This window comes from Lissotriton vulgaris, unplaced genomic scaffold, assembly GCF_964263255.1.
Source record: "Lissotriton vulgaris unplaced genomic scaffold, aLisVul1.2 SCAFFOLD_2536, whole genome shotgun sequence".
Taxonomy (NCBI): Eukaryota; Metazoa; Chordata; class Amphibia; order Caudata; family Salamandridae; genus Lissotriton; species Lissotriton vulgaris.
The window spans coordinates 143,825-163,415 of record NW_028250569.1 but is presented as its reverse complement, the minus strand read 5'-3'; the positions used below and the strand labels follow the sequence as shown (position 1 = coordinate 163,415).

Genomic DNA, 19,591 nt, shown 5'->3' with positions numbered 1-19,591 from the left:
GCCGATATGCAGGGATGCGCCAGTTATTGTAAATGTGCCCCAACGTGAAAAGCCCAGGCTGCGGCTTTGCTAGCTCTCCGGCTGGCACCTGAAGGGAGGTCGGAGCCAGTGTGTGATTGGAAAAGAAGCGAGTGCAAGGCTGGAGGAAGATTTGGCTATCTGTAGCAAGCTTGCCAAGGGTTGTTGGAGTGAAGCGTGCAAGTGAGGTGCAGTGCAGCAGGTTCCAGAGTGGAGGGGGTTGCCAGCACAAGAGACCTGAAGCGGCAGCCTCTCATGCCTACGGCCATACCTGTAGGTATGTTGCCACTCGCTGACACCAAGCTCGGCCCTTGCACAATCACACCTAATCTAACTCGCTAAGAGCACTTTTAAAAAAAAAAAGAAAAAACATATTCTGCTCTCCTCCTCTCCTCTCCGCTTTTTTTTCCTTCTTTTTTTTTTCATGTATTTTATACAAAATCCGGCATGGAGTTTACAATATGCGTGGCCCTTAACTGTAAACTCGAAAACTGAAAGAAAAGGAAGAAAAGCTTTGCCCTAGGACAGAGGGCTCCCAGTGGGGAGCTGCTGCAAGCTGCTGCTGCTGATGATGGGCAGCGCCGGCCCCGGTTCCGGGCCCCCCTCTCTCGGCTGGGAGCGAGCAGGGGGCTGCTGAGGCAGAGAGCCAGGCGGGTGACCTGAAGGGCCCTGGACTACTCGGGCCCTCACCTCACTCGCTCAGTGCAAAGCAAGAAGTGCCTGGAGGCCAGTGCGAAGCAAGGCTAGGCGCTTGTTAAATGAAAAGGCCAGGCTGCTGGTGTGCTGGTGCTGCTGCTGCTGCTAGTGCCGGCCCCTTTCTTTAGAAGGGCGGTCCCAGCTTCAGCAAGCGCGAGAGATGGCCGTGCTTGGCCGTGTGCAGGAACTTTGAAAGGGAGGGCAGGTGTTTAAAGGGACTGGAAGTGTTTAAATGCACTGGAAGGGAGCCTGGTGACGTGACAGGGGCTGGCTCAGCACAAGAGGCCTGCACCGGCAGGCTCTCGTGCCTACGGCCATACCACCCTGAATGCGCCCGATCTCGTCCGATCTCGGAAGCTAAGCAGGGTCGGGCCTGGTTAGTACTTGGATGGGAGACCGCCTGGGAATACCAGGTGCTGTAGGCATTTTGCTTCTCGCTAGAGGCACTTCTGGTTTTTTCTTCTTCTGTTTTTTGGGGGTGGGGGCATTTCTTCTATTCTTTTATTGTATCTTTCTTCAAAAAGAAAACGCCATCAAGTCCACAACACGCAGGGTCCATAACTTTCCATTCGGAAATTGAAAATTCGGCTGAACTTTACACTGGGTCAAAAAAGATGAAACCCTTTGCCCCAAGATAGGACAGGGGACAGGGGACAGGGGACCCACCCCCCAGCGCAGGGTTTTCTTCTGCTGCTGCTGGGCTGCTCCGGGTGCAGGATCGGTTCCTGGTCGCCCTCTTTTGGCCTTCCCCAGTAGCCCGGGAGCAGGGGGAGGGCTGAGGCAGAGAGGCAGGCAGCGAGTGCCGTTCAGTACAACCGAGAAGGGGCGCACACGCATACACACTCACTTACACTCATGCATTCACATGCAGACACTCGTACCCTCCCCCCCCCCCCCCCCTTTCGGGAGACTCACTCACAAATACACATACACTCATACATACTAACACGCACGAACCAAACAGTCAATAAACAAGCATTTACAACGCAATAGGGGGCGCAGCATTAAAGTTTGAGTTACTGGCATTGTAAATGACAATGCTTTGCATTAACCTTTTTTTATTTTTATTTGCAATTGGTATATAAACATTGTTTGTGAATGGTTAGCTGATGTGGTGGTGTCCCCGAGTGATGTGGTGGTGTCCCTGAGTGACGTGGTGGTACCCTTGAGTGGTGTCTCTGAGTGATGTGGTGGTGTCCCTGAGTGATGCGGTGGTGTTCCTGAGTGAAATGGTGTTTGAGGGTGAGGGTGTGAGGGTGAGAGGGTTGTGAGGGTGAGGGGTGTGAGGCTGTAAGGGCGAGTGAGGGTGTGTGAGGGTGAGTGAGCGTGTGTGAGGGTGAGGGTGTGTGAGGGTGAGGGTGTGTGAGGGTGAGTGATGGTGGGTGAGGGTGAGTGAGGGTGTGTGAGGGTCAGAGGGTGCTGCTTTGGAGGAGGGCGTGAAAACATATGTCAGTGCCCGTGGTCAAAGCAATTAAGATGTAATCCACCATTCTCCCCCTCTCCTGGACCCCATTCATATTCGAATCCCAGTTTTCCCTTTCCCTAAAAAACGCCAACTACTTTATAAGCCGGCCCACATTCCCCTCCCCAACACCCAGCTCTGCAGGTTGAAAGGGAGGGAGGGAGGGATGGATGGATGGATGGATGGACACACACACACACACACACACGTTACAACTTTACTTTCTTAATAAATCATTGTCACTAGATCGTATTTATTAATCAAGTATATATTCACTCACTGCTCTATCTCACACGCTGAGGAGCAGTCACACTCGGTCCCCGTGTTCTCTCTTCACGCACTCGCCAATCTCTCTCAAACAGACGCATGTATTTCTCTCCCACGCACATGCATTTCACCCTCGCTCTCTCTCACACTCCAAGCTGATTCCCCTTCTACATCTCCATCACACACGCCTGCCCACTACGGTTGCCCTTCTTTTCGCACATTCGCCACTCTCTCCTTCACACTTTGAGGCAAAACTCACTCACACCCAGCCCTCTTGCTCCCGCCTAGAAACACACACACACTCCGTCACACATACATATAGTATTCTACAAGCAGGGCAAGTAACTTTGGTCACGGCGAGCGTTCACTGACGTCACCTACATCATGGGGCTGTGGCGCGCGGCGGAGCCATCACCGTGAGCGTGCACGTCGGCAGCTCCGCGACTTACTCACGCGCGCGACGAAATCCCATGCGCGAGTGGCCAGTTCTTGTCTCTCCTTCTCCCATTGACGATGCTGGGCGCTTGGCCAGCTCTTGTCTCCACTCGTTGTCAGCTGAGCCGACGACTATAGTTCTCGCAGCGAGAGCGCGCTTTCACGTGCTTTTCGCAGACGAGACCTAAAAAGCGACACTCAACTGCTGCTGCAGGGCTCGGGGAGCTGCCAGGAGGGTTGGGACTGCTACCTTGGTCAGCCAATGAGGGGAGGCAGCAGTCCCTCACTGGTCACAGAGCAGGATGGGGGACAGAGTCAGCGACAGACACTCGGCCGTTGGCACTTCAGGGCTTAAAAACGAAGCGCCCCGCTACGAGGCTATCACGGACGCTCTCCCTTGTCACGAGGGGGAGGGCCTCCAGGACATTTGCTGAGCTGAGGAGGTCAGGCCCACCGGAGCTGTGCCGTCCTCAGCCCAGCAAACTTCAGCTTAGGCAGCCGGGAGCCTGTGCATTTAGCGCATGTTCAGCTCCTGGCTGCCTGGCCTGAACATAAAGAGTGTTTGTCTAGCTGTCCTTTCTTCAGCCTGACGTGCAATCTTTTTCTCCAAAAAGGGCGGGGCAGGGCCTCACTGCCCTTAAGGAGGGGCGGCTGCTGAAGTCAGGCCGCTTACAAGGAGGACCCTTCACCCAGGCAGCACTCAGTCCCTCCTCTGAGTCTCTCTTCTCTATGCACACTGGGGCGGGCCCTGGACATGGATGTGATGTGCATATCAGGCCTCTGTCCCGGATAAATAGGAAAAGGAAACTTGCAGCCAGAGCTGCACAGAAAAAAAAGTGTCACTCCAATGTTTCTGCGGGCGAGCCAGAGTTGAAGAGCGGTAGCCCGGCAGGCGCTGCCACATAGAGCAGTGGCCTGATAGAGTGCCTTAGAGGCCAGTGCAAAGCAAGGCTAGGCACTTGGGGGCAGTTTTACAAGCCCCTTGCGCCTCTTTTACACCGCCGTTGCGACGCAGTGGCGGCGCAAAGCCAGCGCCACTCTGCGGGGTATTTACAACGTGACGCATCTGGGAGATGCATCACGTTGTAAAGCCCTGCACCACATGTAGGCGTTACGGCGCAAGAACGCCTCCCAAAAGTGGCTGAGTGAAATCGACAAGATTTCAGTCAGCTACTTTTAAGGCCATGCTGCGTCAAAACCCTGCGCCTGCTTGAAGCAGGCGTAAGGTTTGACGCAGCATTTCAAGGATAGGGCACCCCCGAGCCTTGCTGGAGCTGCGTCGCGCCTGCGACGCAACTCCAGCAATGCGCCGCCTTTACGGCAGCAGATGCGTCACGCATCTGTCCATTTTTGCCCCATGGTGCGGCGCATCCATGGTGGCGCAGCCGTGACGCACAATAACTGGCGCATCCCTGCTGCCGATATGCAGGGATGCGCCAGTTATTGTAAATGTGCCCCAACGTGAAAAGCCCAGGCTGCGGCTTTGCTAGCTCTCCGGCTGGCACCTGAAGGGAGGTCGGAGCCAGTGTGTGATTGGAAAAGAAGCGAGTGCAAGGCTGGAGGAAGATTTGGCTATCTGTAGCAAGCTTGCCAAGGGTTGTTGGAGTGAAGCGTGCAAGTGAGGTGCAGTGCAGCAGGTTCCAGAGTGGAGGGGGTTGCCAGCACAAGAGACCTGAAGCGGCAGCCTCTCATGCCTACGGCCATACCTGTAGGTATGTTGCCACTCGCTGACACCAAGCTCGGCCCTTGCACAATCACACCTAATCTAACTCGCTAAGAGCACTTTTAAAAAAAAAAAGAAAAAACATATTCTGCTCTCCTCCTCTCCTCTCCGCTTTTTTTTCCTTCTTTTTTTTTTCATGTATTTTATACAAAATCCGGCATGGAGTTTACAATATGCGTGGCCCTTAACTGTAAACTCGAAAACTGAAAGAAAAGGAAGAAAAGCTTTGCCCTAGGACAGAGGGCTCCCAGTGGGGAGCTGCTGCAAGCTGCTGCTGCTGATGATGGGCAGCGCCGGCCCCGGTTCCGGGCCCCCCTCTCTCGGCTGGGAGCGAGCAGGGGGCTGCTGAGGCAGAGAGCCAGGCGGGTGACCTGAAGGGCCCTGGACTACTCGGGCCCTCACCTCACTCGCTCAGTGCAAAGCAAGAAGTGCCTGGAGGCCAGTGCGAAGCAAGGCTAGGCGCTTGTTAAATGAAAAGGCCAGGCTGCTGGTGTGCTGGTGCTGCTGCTGCTGCTAGTGCCGGCCCCTTTCTTTAGAAGGGCGGTCCCAGCTTCAGCAAGCGCGAGAGATGGCCGTGCTTGGCCGTGTGCAGGAACTTTGAAAGGGAGGGCAGGTGTTTAAAGGGACTGGAAGTGTTTAAATGCACTGGAAGGGAGCCTGGTGACGTGACAGGGGCTGGCTCAGCACAAGAGGCCTGCACCGGCAGGCTCTCGTGCCTACGGCCATACCACCCTGAATGCGCCCGATCTCGTCCGATCTCGGAAGCTAAGCAGGGTCGGGCCTGGTTAGTACTTGGATGGGAGACCGCCTGGGAATACCAGGTGCTGTAGGCATTTTGCTTCTCGCTAGAGGCACTTCTGGTTTTTTCTTCTTCTGTTTTTTGGGGGTGGGGGCATTTCTTCTATTCTTTTATTGTATCTTTCTTCAAAAAGAAAACGCCATCAAGTCCACAACACGCAGGGTCCATAACTTTCCATTCGGAAATTGAAAATTCGGCTGAACTTTACACTGGGTCAAAAAAGATGAAACCCTTTGCCCCAAGATAGGACAGGGGACAGGGGACCCACCCCCCAGCGCAGGGTTTTCTTCTGCTGCTGCTGGGCTGCTCCGGGTGCAGGATCGGTTCCTGGTCGCCCTCTTTTGGCCTTCCCCAGTAGCCCGGGAGCAGGGGGAGGGCTGAGGCAGAGAGGCAGGCAGCGAGTGCCGTTCAGTACAACCGAGAAGGGGCGCACACGCATACACACTCACTTACACTCATGCATTCACATGCAGACACTCGTACCCCCCCCCCCCCTTTCAGGAGACTCACTCACAAATACACATACACTCATACATACTAACACGCACGAACCAAACAGTCAATAAACAAGCATTCACAACGCAATAGGGGGCGTATATAAACATTGTTTGTGAATGGTTAGCTGATGTGGCGGTGTCCCCGAGTGATGTGGTGGTGTCCCCGAGTGATGTTGTGGTGTCCCTGATTGACGTGGTGGTACCCTTGAGTGGTGTCTCTGAGAGATATGGTGGTGTCCCTGAGTGATGCGGTGGTGTTCCTGAGTGATGTGGTGGTGTTCCTGAGTGATGTGGTGCTTGAGGGTGAGGGTGTGAGGGTTGTGGGGGTGAGGGGTGTGAGGCTGTAAGGGTGAGTGAGGGTGTGTGACGGTGAGTGAGCGTGTGTGAGGGGGTGTGAGGGTGAGGGTGTGTGAGGGTGAGTGATGGTGGGTGAGGGTGAGTGAGGGTGTGTGAGGGTCAGAGGGTGCTGCTTTGGAGGAGGGCGTGAAAACTTATGTCAGTGCCCGTGGTCAAAGCAATTAAGATGTAATCCACCATTCTCCCCCTCTCCTGGACCCCATTCATATTCTAATCCCAGTTTTCCCTTTCCCTAAAAAACGCCAACTACTTTATAAGCCGGCCCTCGTTCCCCTCCCCAACACCCAGCTCTGCAGGTTGCAAGGGAGGGAGGGAGGGATGGATGGATGGACACACACACACACACACACGTTACAACTTTACTTTCTTAATAAATCATTGTCACTAGATCGTATTTATTAATCAAGTATATATTCACTCACTGCTCTATCTCACACGCTGAGGAGCAGTCACACTCGGTCCCCGCGTTCTCTCTTCACGCACTCGCCAATCTCTCTCAAACAGACGCATGTATTTCTCTCCCACGCACATGCATTTCACCCTCGCTCTCTCTCACACTTCAAGCTGATTCCCCTTCTCCATCTCCATCACGCACGCTTGCCCACTACGGTTGCCCTTCTTTTCGCACATTCGCCACTCTCTCCTTCACCCTTTGAGGCAAAACTCACTCACACCCAGCCCTCTTGCTCTCTTACTCCCGCCTAGAAACACACACACATACACTCCGTCACACATACATATAGTATTCTACAAGCAGGGCAAGTAACTTTGAAACGTGGACTACCTTGTACTTTTTCTGGTCCAGCATTTTTACTGTACGAATTTTAAAACTCACTTCCCCAGATCTCGGTACAAAATACATTTAATTAAAGCAGCACAACTGCAAGTGTTGATGGCACGCGCTCCCTGCGAAAAAAACTGCCACCTCCAGTCTCGGCAAGCCTGCAGGATGGAGGGGGTGGGAAGAGGGGTGGCAGCCACAACACATGGAAGAGTGTGGGGGTTTCACTGGTAAACTAGGCAAGGGTTAAAAGGATTTTGGCCTCAGTTCGCCTGGGCGGGGGATTGGAGGTAGCGATATAATTATGGCACCGGGTGGATTAGGCGGGGCGCGCCGCGCACTAGGCATCGCTGAGGAAACACAACTTAGAACTCTGTTGGTGCAACTCGCAGTGTGCCCATCTGCTGAAAGAGGAGCAGCGTCACAACCCCGAGCCTGAAGCGCTACCAGCGGTGTTTGCAGTGCCCTGGCCGTCCCTCTGCTAGCTCCCCAGTCACATTTCTGCTAATGACCATGATTTTACCATTGATCCACTGCTGGGAAGGGGACGTGGGAGTGAGGGGAAAGGTGCATTGGAGGGGCGACAGGAATTGACGGAGGTGAGGGGGTTGGGGGGGTGAGGGGGGGGAAGAGTGTTGTAGGAAGGGCAGATGTGATGTGGTCATGCCACATTAACATATTACAAAGATCCGAGGGTGGACAGGAGTGAAAGGATGGAGCTAAATTAAGGCCCCCGGAGTACAGGATATGGGAAGACGGTACGTGGGAGTGAGGGGAAAGGTGCATTGGAGGGGCGACAGGAATTGACGGAGGTGAGGGGGTTGGGGGCGGGGGAAGAGTGTTGTAGGACGGGCAGATGTGATGTGGTCATGCCACATTAACATATTACAAAGATCCGAGGGTGGACAGGAGTGAAAGGATGGAGCTAAATTAAGGCCCTGGAGTACAGGATATGGGAAGACGGTCAGGGCCACGAAGGGACATGATCCAAGAGCATGACGGGAACATTCGCGTAACCCTCCGCAGGGTGATGCCCACAGCGCCGCTGCCACTCTCCAGCCACAGTACCGGCCTTGTACCTGCAGCTGGTGCACCTGTTGAACCTTACACGGGCTGCTGTGGAGCACAGGCTTGCAGATTTTGATCTGTACCGACGGTGTCACTTTCCGAGAGAGTCTGACGGCCTTACTGGGTTACAGACAAGATACTTGCTCACACCACAGTATGGGCTACGTATCACTATGGCTGGCCATACCAGTCTCTGGTGCTTTAAAAAAAAAACTATTTTGTAAAAGTTTGCTCAGCTTTGTTGTGGCTTTAGATGCCTTTGTGAACACTTCGTCCGCAGTATTCCGACTCCACCAAAAGGCGTCATCAAATTCGGCGATGAGTGCAGATGTAACCATTTCCAGCCTCCACCATGACCCCCGGGCTTGGGTGCCTGCCAAGAGGAGGCGCGTGAACTGCAGCTCCTGGTGACAGCGAACCTGCTCACTCCTTGAAAGTCCCCGTCAGCCGGGGAAGTCCTGTTAAGGCACAGAACACGCATGCAGTGAATGCTCCCGGCGCCGCAGGCCTCGTGGCGCTTTAAAGCAGCTCTGACCAGCCTGAGCCGTTCTCGGCTCTTCGCGCCGCTCCTCGTCTCGCAGCACAACCCAAGCCCCACTTTAACTTCTGCGAAGGCTTTGAAATAACCGCTCTCCAAACATGGTTTACAGGAGGCCGGGCGGTTCGGGAGAGTTTGTGCGCACTAGCGGGTGATTTTTGCAGGCACTGTTTTCTTGAAAGCCCAGTCTCTGCTGTAGCATGCAGCTGCACAGCCCGGCGTTACACGGCGAAATCAAACAAGCAGTACGGGAGTGAGGGTAGGTGAGGGTGCCGATGCCTGCTTGAGGGGGCAGAAAGGGGCCGCGCTACTTACTCCGACAAGTTGACATTCAGCGATCCGCAGGCGCTGGAGCACAGGAAGTCCAGCGAGGGCCGGCAGTCCAGGAGCAGCGGCCGCCGGCCGGACCCACGCGCCGGAGACGGCGAGCGTTCACTGACGTCACCTTCATCATGGGGCTGTGGCGCGCGGCGGAGAGTTCACCGTGAGCGTGCACGTCGGCAGCTCCGCGACTTACTCACGCGTGCGACGAAATCCCATGCGCGCGTGGCCAGTTCTTGTCTCTCCTTCTCCCATTGACGATGCTGGGCGCGTGGCCAGCTCTTGTCTCCACTCGTTGTCAGCTGAGCCGACGACTATAGCTCTCGCAGCGAGAGCGCGCTTTCGCGTGCTTTTCCCAGACGAGACCTAAAAAGCGACACTCAACTGCTGCTGCAGGGCTCGGGGAGCTGCCAGGAGGGTTGGGACTGCTACCTTGGTCAGCCAATGAGGGGAGGCAGCAGTCCCTCACTGGTCACAGAGCAGGATGGGGGACAGAGTCAGCGACAGACACTCGGCCGTTGGCACTTCAGGGCTTAAAAACGAAGCGCCCCGCTACGAGGCTATCCCTGACGCTCTCCCTTGTCACGAGGGGGAGGGCCTCCAGGACATTTGCTGAGCTGAGGAGGTCAGGCCCACCGGAGCTGTGCCGTCCTCAGTCCAGCAAACTTCAGCTTAGGCAGCCGGGAGCCTGTGCATTTAGCGCATGTCCAGCTCCTGGCTGCCTGGCCTGAACATAAAGAGTGTTTGTCTAGCTGTCCTTTCTTCAGCCTGACATGCAATCTTTTTCTCCAAAAAGGGCGGGGCAGGGCCTCACTGCCCTTAAGGAGGGGCGGCTGCTGAAGTCAGGCCGCTTACAAGGAGGACCCTTCACCCAGGCAGCACTCAGTCCCTCCTCTGAGTCTCTCTTCTCTATGCACACCGGGGCGGGCCCTGGACATGGATGTGATGTGCATATCAGGCCTCTGTCCCGGATAAATAGGAAAAGGAAACTTGCAGCCAGAGCTGCACAGAAAAAAAAGTGTCACCCCAATGTTTCTGCGGGCGAGCCAGAGTTGAAGAGCGGTAGCCTGGCAGGCACTGCCACATAGAGCAGTGGCCTGATAGAGGGCCTTAGAGGCCAGTGCAAAGCAAGGCTAGGCACTTGGGGGCAGTTTTACAAGCCCCTTGCCCCTCTTTTACACCGCCGCTGGAAGAAAAGCTTTGCCCTAAGGCAGGACAGAGGGCTCCCAGCTAAGGCTGGGGAGGTGCTGCAAGCTGCTGCTGCTGCTGCTGATGGGCTGCGCTGGCCCCGGTTCCGGGCCCCCCTCTCTCTGCTGTCCGAGGCAGCCTGGGAGCGAGCAGGGGGCTGCTGAGGCAGAGAGCCAGGCAGTCTCTCCAGGGGTGTGAACGTGGCCCCTCCAATACCACTAATCATCTTGCCTGATCTTAATCTGATGCCAGTTAAGGAGGAGGAGGGGGTCAGGGGGAAACCTTGACATTAACCTCTTGGAGGTTATCTGGTCTCAAAGAGAAGAAAGGCTGATCAATTTTTGCACTGTAGGGAACTCTTAACCATCTTAAGGGCTCTTGTGAGAAGTTGGCTTGGTATATGGTGCACACTTATATAAGTGGGCCCTTGCACCAATCCAGACATCCCTTATGGTGATTTTAGTGTTTTTAGACAACCTTAGAAAGCTCTCTAAGTGGTAGCTGTGGAGAGAAGCCTCCAGGCTTAGTCCAGAAGGAGTGTAAGGCAGCTTGTTTTACCAGAACATAATCTTTTTTATTTAGATTAAGTGAAAAAGAACAACACAGTGTATTTATAAAAATAGGTATTTATTATAAGACACTCACTAACACATACAGATATTTCCTAACAGGAAATATACGCAATGCACACAATACTTTTCAATAGAAACGGGTAAGTAGCAGAAATACACAGTGGTCACCAGGGAAAGACCAAACCATATGCTGAAATATTGGTATGTGAACCATGACTCGAGTCAAGACTATACCCTGAAGACATAGAAGTGCCAGGGATCCAAGGAACCACCAGAGGTAAGTAACCAGGAACCCCACGGAGGCTGTGTTCAGAGTGGGAACACGACAGCAGGCTCAATACAAGTCAATGGGTAATTTGCGGTTGCAATTTTAAAACAGCACCCTTCCCCCCCGTGGTTACCTTAGGAACCAGGACACCTACACCAGGGAAGCCGGGAGTATAGCGTGAAGTGGTGTCAGAAACTGCCGTCAAACTCAATGGAGGACTAAGGAAGAGACAGCTGCTGGAAAAGGTGAAAGTGTCCGGGGGAACCCTAAGGTGGATTCAAGTTGAGAAGTACTTGCAAGCAAATAGGACAGAGTCTATGCCACTCAGGAGTGACCAGTAGAGTGTTGCACGAGAGATGGCGGAGACCTTGGCGCTGCAGCTGTGAGGAACAGGTGACACTGTGGAAGACCAGGAGCCCTTCACAAGCTGTCCAACGTCGGAGGGGACCTCAAGCAGCTCACCAAAGATGCAGGCCCACGGTGCAAGTGATGAGGTGAGGTGAGGACGAAGATCTTGGTCACAGGAGATGCTTGAGGTTGAGGCTACTTGGAGCCCAAAGATCTTGGTGGAAGGAAGCCAACAAGCCTTTGCAATTGCAAGTCGATACAGTGCACAGGGGTTTGGAGCCAGCGGCTCCCTGAACTGGTTTGAACTGGACTATGCAAGGAGGGCACCAAATGTGCCTTTCAAGCAGGCTGAGTGGCGCTGGCAAGCTCTCCCACCAGGCCCCAATACACTAAATCCTGTCTGGGAGGTGGTCACACCTCCGTGTGACAGGATACCTAATGTTCTGTCTTCACCTGCTCGAGCTTGGCTCAGCAGCAAGATGGCAGAATTGCATCTCTAGTCGGCAGCAGCCATGTTGTGCTGTCGGGGTCTAGAAGACTGGTAATGGGAGCACAAAGGGCCGCCTGGAGGAGCTTTACAGTGCATGGAATCATAACTCCCACACCGTTTACGGAGTGGAGGTATGATTCTAACATGTTTGATAACAAACTTGACCGGGGTCGTTACAGCCAGTTTGGAGATGGTCATCGTGTAATGATGAATGGACACTCTATGTATCGTAAGGCCTGATGCACTTACAGCCAGGGAGAATGGACTCCAAAGGCTGCAGAGGTGTCGTTCTCATGCAGGGGCACCCTCACACTTAGAACCAAGCACCCTGCCTTCAGGATTGAAGAGCCTGCATTAGGGGTGACTTACAGGTTTTAAGTGCAGTGACCTTAGATATAGGGAAACCTATATCTTTTGTAAATGGTGCTAGCACAAGTGTACAAAGGCTTCAATGGCAGGCCTGTAGCCTCATGGGTGGCATAATGCATGCTTCAGTCCGCGGGCCCCCTGGTGTATCTATGCCTGGAGTACCTTAGTACCATATACTATGGAATGATAAGGGTACAACAGCGTCCAACCTGGGATGTACCCAAATACTTACCATACCAATGTAGGGGAGAAAGCACAGAGACTGGGGTCCTGATTAGCAGGGTCCCAGTCAGACTAGTCAGAAACAGCGTAGCACCAGACAAAAAGTGAGGGTGACCATGAAAGCAGATCCTACTTTTCCACAGCTCTTCTGCACTCTGTGACTCCTCTTGAGGGTCATACTATTCTGATTCTACCAGGTAATTAGTTTGCTAAGTGCTACATGGGCTGCTGGGGAGAGGTAGGAGGTTGCTTGCTGTCATTCCTGCGCAGTGGTCACCCAGAGAATGTGCGCTTGTGTGCAGAATCACTTTCTCTATCATTGCCAATTACATTCTGGGAATGGAAAATGTGGCAGCGGATACCTTGAGCAGGATCTTCCTGTCCTCAACAGAACAGTTCCCAAGAGAGGATTTCAGGAGATGTCACCTGTTTGAGGTTCCTCTGGTGGAATTATTTGCAATCTCTCTCGCCTTTCAACTGGCCCTTTCTATGAGGGGGAGGGGTGGAGATAGGTGGAACTCCTGTCTCTCCTTGGTCCAGTGTCTCCGGTTTGCATTTCCTCTTCTGTTAAGGATGCTCCTACAGATCTGGCAGGATGGGCAACAGATACTCCTATGGGTTTTAGCCTGGCAGAGGAAGTCCTGGTTGCCCCACTCTGGGGACATTAGAACGTGTCTTGAATTATTTCTTTGAACTGTTCTGACCACATAAATGGTTCTTTCTCCATTGTCTCTTTGCCACTTGTGCTTGAGCTTGCTGGTAAGTAAGAGAGTGTCTCAAAAAGTACTCTGATCTGTGCCCCATTGGGTCCCACATCAATGGTGCCAGGTTAGAAACAGAAAAGTCACAACTATTTAAAGAAAATATCGCTTCACAGTGTTTCAAGGGAAAGGGCCCATCCTCCTGTGGCTAAGCTCCACAAATGTGATTTCACAGGGCTGCAAAACCAATTGTTAGGGCAAACAAGTGATCGCTGCAAGAGTCAGCCTGCAGGCTCAACTTTGGAGCCACCTAGAAAAAGAGGGGCAAACAACATGAAATGTTATGGAAATAAATGACCATATATTATAATAAAACACTGGCACTTTATTAAGGATACACTGAAGTAGCCAAGGCAACACAGCATTGCTTCTGGCTATATACATACACTTCAACCTCCTAAGTGCTAAAAGGGCAATATAAATTAATCCTAAAAATAAACAGATACATTTAAACATGAGTTTATCCTAGATAAAAAAAACACACAGTGGCCACTATAGACAGTGTTCTGTTCCCTGTTAGAAGTATCAATTGTGCTAAAGTAAAACATCAGGTCCAAAGTGTGAATAGGTTTTTGGACTTAAAGTGGTTTCAGACACAAAGCACAGAACATATTGAGGTGATACATGTGGTCTTTTGTGACGTTCAGTAGCCCCTGTTCATTTATGTAATGAAACCGATGGCTCATTGTGGCTGGACACATCCCAAGTATAAAACTAAGGCTCGATAATGCATTATAATTGTGACTTATTCTGTACTGACAAAGTATGTAGAGAAGGAATTTGCACAGCTTAGAGTAATCAGGGGTAGCCTTGTATTAGTCCTTATTCTGTACTGAACAATAATACTAGGCTGATGTCAACGCCAGTACAAGGAGTGTTCATCCCATAAAAGATGCTGGAAGACCCAATAATTTAAAGGCTTACATTCAATCATGTGAAATTAACAAGTCCAGTTCTTTGACAGTGTTGAAGCTACTGCAGTAGGTAGAATAAACCTACTCAGATAAATGTTGTTGACTGTAACTGACCAAGAGAAGCTTCTCTCTGCAAGGGATGGACTGTCCTCATTCCATCATTTTTGAAACAATAACGAGTACAGGGTGGTGAATTGAAACCTATGCATGGGCATGGTTTTGGAATGGTAATATGCTTGGTGTGATTTTTTGATTGGCAAATCTAAACAAGGATTGGTTTGAATAGTAACCTCTTTAAAATAATGACTTTGGAATGATAACCTGTGTAAAAGATTGACTCGACTGATAACCTGTATAAAATAATGATTTTGTCATATTAATCTTAAAAAAGAATGGAATGCTGTCCCATGTATGGGAAAGACTTTGAACTGTTACCTGTGTGCGTAGTAGGTTTTGGAATGGTAATCTGTATGAGGCTGATTTTGGATTAGTAACTTGTGTCAGGGGATGTGCTGGGATCACAAAATGAGTCTGGGGATCATTTGCAAAGGATATCACTGAATAATATTCTGTGTATGAGTTGACACTGGAATAGCAATGTGTGTACAAGGATTTAATACGTCGGCACTCATTTACACATTTTGCTTTAGCTAAGGGAATCGGAACACATTTGTCGTTGCAGTTGTCATGCAGTTCGATATTGTCATACCAGTACTGGAAAGCCTTAGAATTTGATTACAACTACCCTAGCTGCACCTCCTTCCCATTTGGCAAGACAACAATGCAACTAAGTTTGACTTTTGTTTGTTTGAACAGCAGTGTTCAGGCTCTTCTAGTTCGATAAAGTACACCAAGAGCTGTTATTTCTTAGTAAAGACCATATAGCTCATGAGGTCCGCGTCATCCTCAATGCTCTTATGATTTTCATTGAAAACTATTAGGCAAAGGAATATCAATGTAACTTTCCATGAATATTTCAAATGATGCACACATTAGCTTTGGTGACAATGCATGTCAATGTCCATGACAAGAGGCGCGGCGAGTCGAGATAAGCAGAGGTTTGCCGCAGCATACTTCTCTAGAACAATCCATGACAGTTCTTCAGTTGCATCTTGCGTAGCTTCATAAAAGATAACGCTTCAGTCCCATCACGACATTCCAAAGTTACGATAATTGCAACATCAGTGACTTCACATTTTGTTTTTATCGCAGTTGGACGATCTTCACCTACATGACGTGTTTTGAGAGTGCAAACCAACCTTCTTCCCCATGGTGTGTGCCCTGTAGAAAAAAAGAAAATGATTCTCTAGCACAGGTATCCCAGTTCATACATGAGACCAATTCTACAAGACACAACACAGTAATGAACAATGCTCCAAAAATGACCCCGTCCCCCAATATGAAGCAATAAGGTGGATCAACTCACTACTAGGGATAGGAGAAAGAACATTTATCAACCAGGACATACAAGTCTATTGGAAGTCCACGTTTATGGATGTGAGAGATGATATCCTACACTCTCTGATCTTCAGACTTGTCTTAGAACTGGTTGGCTGTCAGATACGTCGCTGATGTGCTTTCGTCGTCTTGGACAGCACAGGGCCCAGATCATTCCCCATGTGTCAGCGTCGATACCACTTGGTTGAGAGGTTTTGGAAAGAAACCTGGGGGCGGCTCGCAGTCAACCATCACAAACGTCTTTCGTACCGACCTCCAGTGAGATGATCACTGCTTTGACTATGAAGAAGGACTGAAGGGGAGATCGTTTGTATATTTACAATTTGATTGAGTGGTACAGTGGCTGTGATGGTGATGAAAACCCCCAGGCGTTTGGATGGGTTCAAGAGAACACCAAGGTTTCAGGCGGAAGAGGTCAAGCTAATTGGGGAGATTTATCATCTGCACATTCCAAATTTTGGGGCACTTACCTGGAGAAGGTCAATAAAGTGCGAAGCCTCAACTTGCGAGGCCATAACAAGGAACAGCTTGGCTGTCCTTTCTTTGGTCTCCTTGGTGTCCATTAAAGCACATTTCTTGCATTTGATGGAATCATGGTGGAGCCTTAGAACAATATACAAGTCCTGCAGATCTGAGACAGACGTCTGCAGACATGAGGAGAATAGAAAGGGGTCGAACATATAGGTTCTAAAGGTAAGCTGCTCAAGATTGGAAAAATTGTGAAAAACCCTGTTGCAGCACAAGAGGGAACTTATAGATACACATCTAAAGGGCACAGAAAAAAATGGAAATGACCTCAGGGCACAGAGCGACACCTTGTCTGTCTTTGTCAAAGTCCTTATGGAGTCCAGAGCTGCCGCAAGTGACACTGCACTGCCACCTTGTGCTGCTGAGAAGCAGCTGTAAAGATTACATATCCAGTCTGGCACCTTGAGGTAATTCTAATATGATGAGTCTAGAGGAAGAAATATCCTTTTGCAGTAAAAGTCAAACTCATTACCCAATCGGGAAGAATATGTGACAGGCATGTGTGGCGGATAAATTAAGCTGAGTCGTTGTACAAGTCATTGCTAGCGAGGACCGAATGAGGCATTGCGTTTTTGTAAGTCGAGGATTGAATGAGGCTCAGCATTTTAGTAAGTCGAGGACTTAATGAGGCAATGCGCTTTGTAAGTCGAGGAACGAATGAGGCATTACGTTTTTGTAAGTCGAGGAACGAATGAGGCATTACGTTTTTGTAAGTCGAGGAACGAATGAGGCATTGCGTTTTTGTAAGTGAGTTGATGTGGCATAATTCATGATGGTGCAGCCACAGCCAGGCACATGCTTGAAGATTTGCTGCGGTCTTGATTTTACCTAATTTACGCAGGAATACTCATGTCTTTGTGCTCATGCATCAGCTATTTGATGAAGTCCAGGGTTGAGGTGCAAAGCAGAGGGAGGCAAAGAGTGCAGAGGACAGTATGGACCAAAGGCATGGTTCAGGACATTACTGAAGCAGGCGCGAGCCTATGGGCAGCAGTGGTTTCCCCTGATCTCCTTGCGGCACTTCTTGGGATGACTGGTCGACTGGAGGAAGGCAGCAGCATCAAATTCTCTCGCTGCTCCTTCCCCTTTTGAAAGCCTCGCGCTCTTATAGGATAGCGTGCATGCGGTCGCCAGTGGGTCTCTTTTCGGCTCCAGCCCTGCCTGCAACCTTCGTCCTGGGCAGATCCTCTGGTGGCTCTTAAATTAGAGTGGCTGCAACAATAATGTAACTCCTGGACGCCTCTGAGGCTCTAATATTTATAGAAGGCAGGCATTATTCTGTGGGTACACATTCCCACCCCCTTTTTTATTTGGTGCTTCATTCAGCCCACTTGCTCTGTTTGTTCACAGATATATAGACATATCTGGTCTCTTAGTGCTTGTGCACCCACATAGATCTATATATTAGTTTACATTTGCCTGCAGCAGGAGTGAGGTCTGGGCGGTATGACTCTGGGGCAAGTACTTAAATTGATTTTTCTTATTGTGTTCAGACATGATGTCTCAAATCCTGCTGAATTACCTGTGCATCTGACGCAGGAGAATGTTAGAGCTCTCGTTTTGCTGCCTGACAAAGAGACTGTATCCCAAGCCATGCAGAACTATACACACACATAGAACTATCACTAAATCTTTTGGTACGGTAGCCAGAAAGCTTCAAACCTTTTTAAAGGGATGCCTTGTTCAATTCCTCATGGCACCCCTGTTCCCCCTGGGGCAGAGACCAGCTCAACACAAAGTAATGTCCAAAATGGACACCATAGAACATTTGAAAACAGCCTACCTTACGTTAACGTCATCCCTTGCAGAAGAGGATTTCAAAGGTGGGACCCTGGACAGTATAGCCTCTATGCAAGATTTAGAGCAACTGGACGGGTATACAGAAGCCTTTGATGAGGAAGACACTGGGTCTTGGTTTTACCTGCCCCTAAGATAAGGGGCATAGAACATCCTAACTCTTTCCTCTCGGTTTCCTCATCTCAGACCTCATTGCTATGGGATACCTTTGATGCTGAAGATATTGTACATCCACGTTCCACAAAGTGGGCGCATTCCCCTAAGACAGCGGCTTACGTCCCAAGCAGACTTTGTGAATCCTCCGCTAAGGATGTTTGAAGCCAACCTTGAGCAGAATGTTCTATACCTTCCTTGGAGGGCAAAGTATCTATGAAAGCTGATATTGATCCTAAATTGTCCACCTTCCTGGGAAAGTTTGTTAAGGACCTTAAGATAGGGATAGATCAGCTTGAGGCGTCAAGATGGCGGTCGCACTCTAAGAGTGCTCCGGACCCCCTACGTTATCAGCCTCGCATCCGCCCGGTTACAGCTGCCGTCTGATCCCCACATCGTCCCACGGTGACTCCCCATCCCGCCTGCTTTGCCCAGATACCCTTTGGGGGCTGCTCAGTGCCTCTGCTTCCTCCGCCAGACCCATCGTCCCCGAGCCCTTGAACACTTAAAATGGCGGCCTCCTTGCCGTCCCGTCTCCGGGCCTGAAGTCTCTGCCCTGACGGTCTGGCACTCTCCTTGCCCCCGCTGCCTGAGACTCACCTGGTGGTGGAGGACTGTATCAGCGACCGGCTAACTCGCCTCGGAGCCCGGGGCCGCTGTGGAGAGTTCACCCCCCTCGCCTGCGGGTCTGGAAGACGACGAGGGGCGATACCCGGGGACGGAGGAGGCGCCCTGGAGCACTGGGAGGTGCGCTCGATACCCCGAGGTTATGACGGCCGCATGAAGCTGTCGGACCTGCCCCCGGGGTTACATGGTGCGCAGGCAGTCCCAAGCGGTGTTGCTGCTGAAGGAGAGGCGGCGAAAGACTGCCAGATCGGGCTGAGGCGATGAACTGACCTGCGGATGAGGTTACGGTGAGCGGGAGCGGAGCCTGTGGGGCGCGACTGGACTGCTTTGGTGCGGGAGTGCCCGGAGCCGGCCAAACGTGTGGGCTGAGTGCGGGCCTTTGTCTGGGTCGCGGCTGGACTGCTGTGCGAAGCCTCCCTGTGGAGTAAGAGAGGACCAGAAGTTCAGCTCAGTGCCGCCTTCCCCGGGCCCTGCTCCAGACCGCCGGGGTCCTCCTGGGATTTCCGGAAGGAGTGGAGAAGGGTCGTACTGACACCTTTATAGAAACTTTTCCCCTGGTTTGCGGTGGAGCGGACTCACCGCTCGCTCACTCCCAAACCTCCTCCTGGATTTCCTGCTCATCCCATCATCCTCAGAATCTTTAATTTCCGGGACTGGGACGCTATTCTGGGGGCAGCCAGGGAGCTGGGGCCACTACACTTCCAGAACTCCAGAATTATGGTCTTTCCCGGACTACTCCAGGGAGGTGCAGACTCAAGGCCGATCCTATGACTAAGTTAAACAAATACTCAGGGCTATGGGCCTTCGTTATGGTCTCCTCTTCCTGGCTCGGCTCAAGGTGATCTTCCAGGAAAAGACATTCTTCTTTGACACCCCTCAGGCGGCGTGGACTTGGCTCATGGAGGAGCGGCCCCTTCTGCCGGAGGCGGCCCTT

The 19,591-nt window shown here is 51.4% G+C and overlaps 1 protein-coding gene and 2 non-coding genes across 3 annotated transcripts in view; 2 read left to right on the top strand and 1 right to left on the bottom strand.

The window, feature by feature from the left end:
• Positions 1 to 1,020: 1,020 nt before the first annotated feature.
• LOC147663192 (5S ribosomal RNA) lies at positions 1,021 to 1,139 on the top strand. The gene has a single exon (XR_015305377.1). It is a non-coding gene; the product is annotated as a 5S ribosomal RNA (ribosomal RNA).
• A 4,176-nt stretch (positions 1,140 to 5,315) lies between these two features.
• Positions 5,316 to 5,434, top strand: LOC147663191 (5S ribosomal RNA). Its single transcript, XR_015305366.1, has one exon. It is a non-coding gene; the product is annotated as a 5S ribosomal RNA (ribosomal RNA).
• Positions 5,435 to 13,484: 8,050 nt separating this feature from the next.
• The window catches only part of LOC147663190 (spindle and centriole-associated protein 1-like), a 113,432-nt gene continuing 107,325 nt past the window's right edge, over positions 13,485 to 19,591 (bottom strand). The window contains exon 4 of the mRNA XM_086950604.1: positions 13,485 to 15,375. Within this exon, the coding sequence (XP_086806730.1) occupies positions 15,322 to 15,375 (54 nt within the window). The 3' untranslated portion in view covers positions 13,485 to 15,321. The remainder of the gene's footprint in view (positions 15,376 to 19,591) is intronic.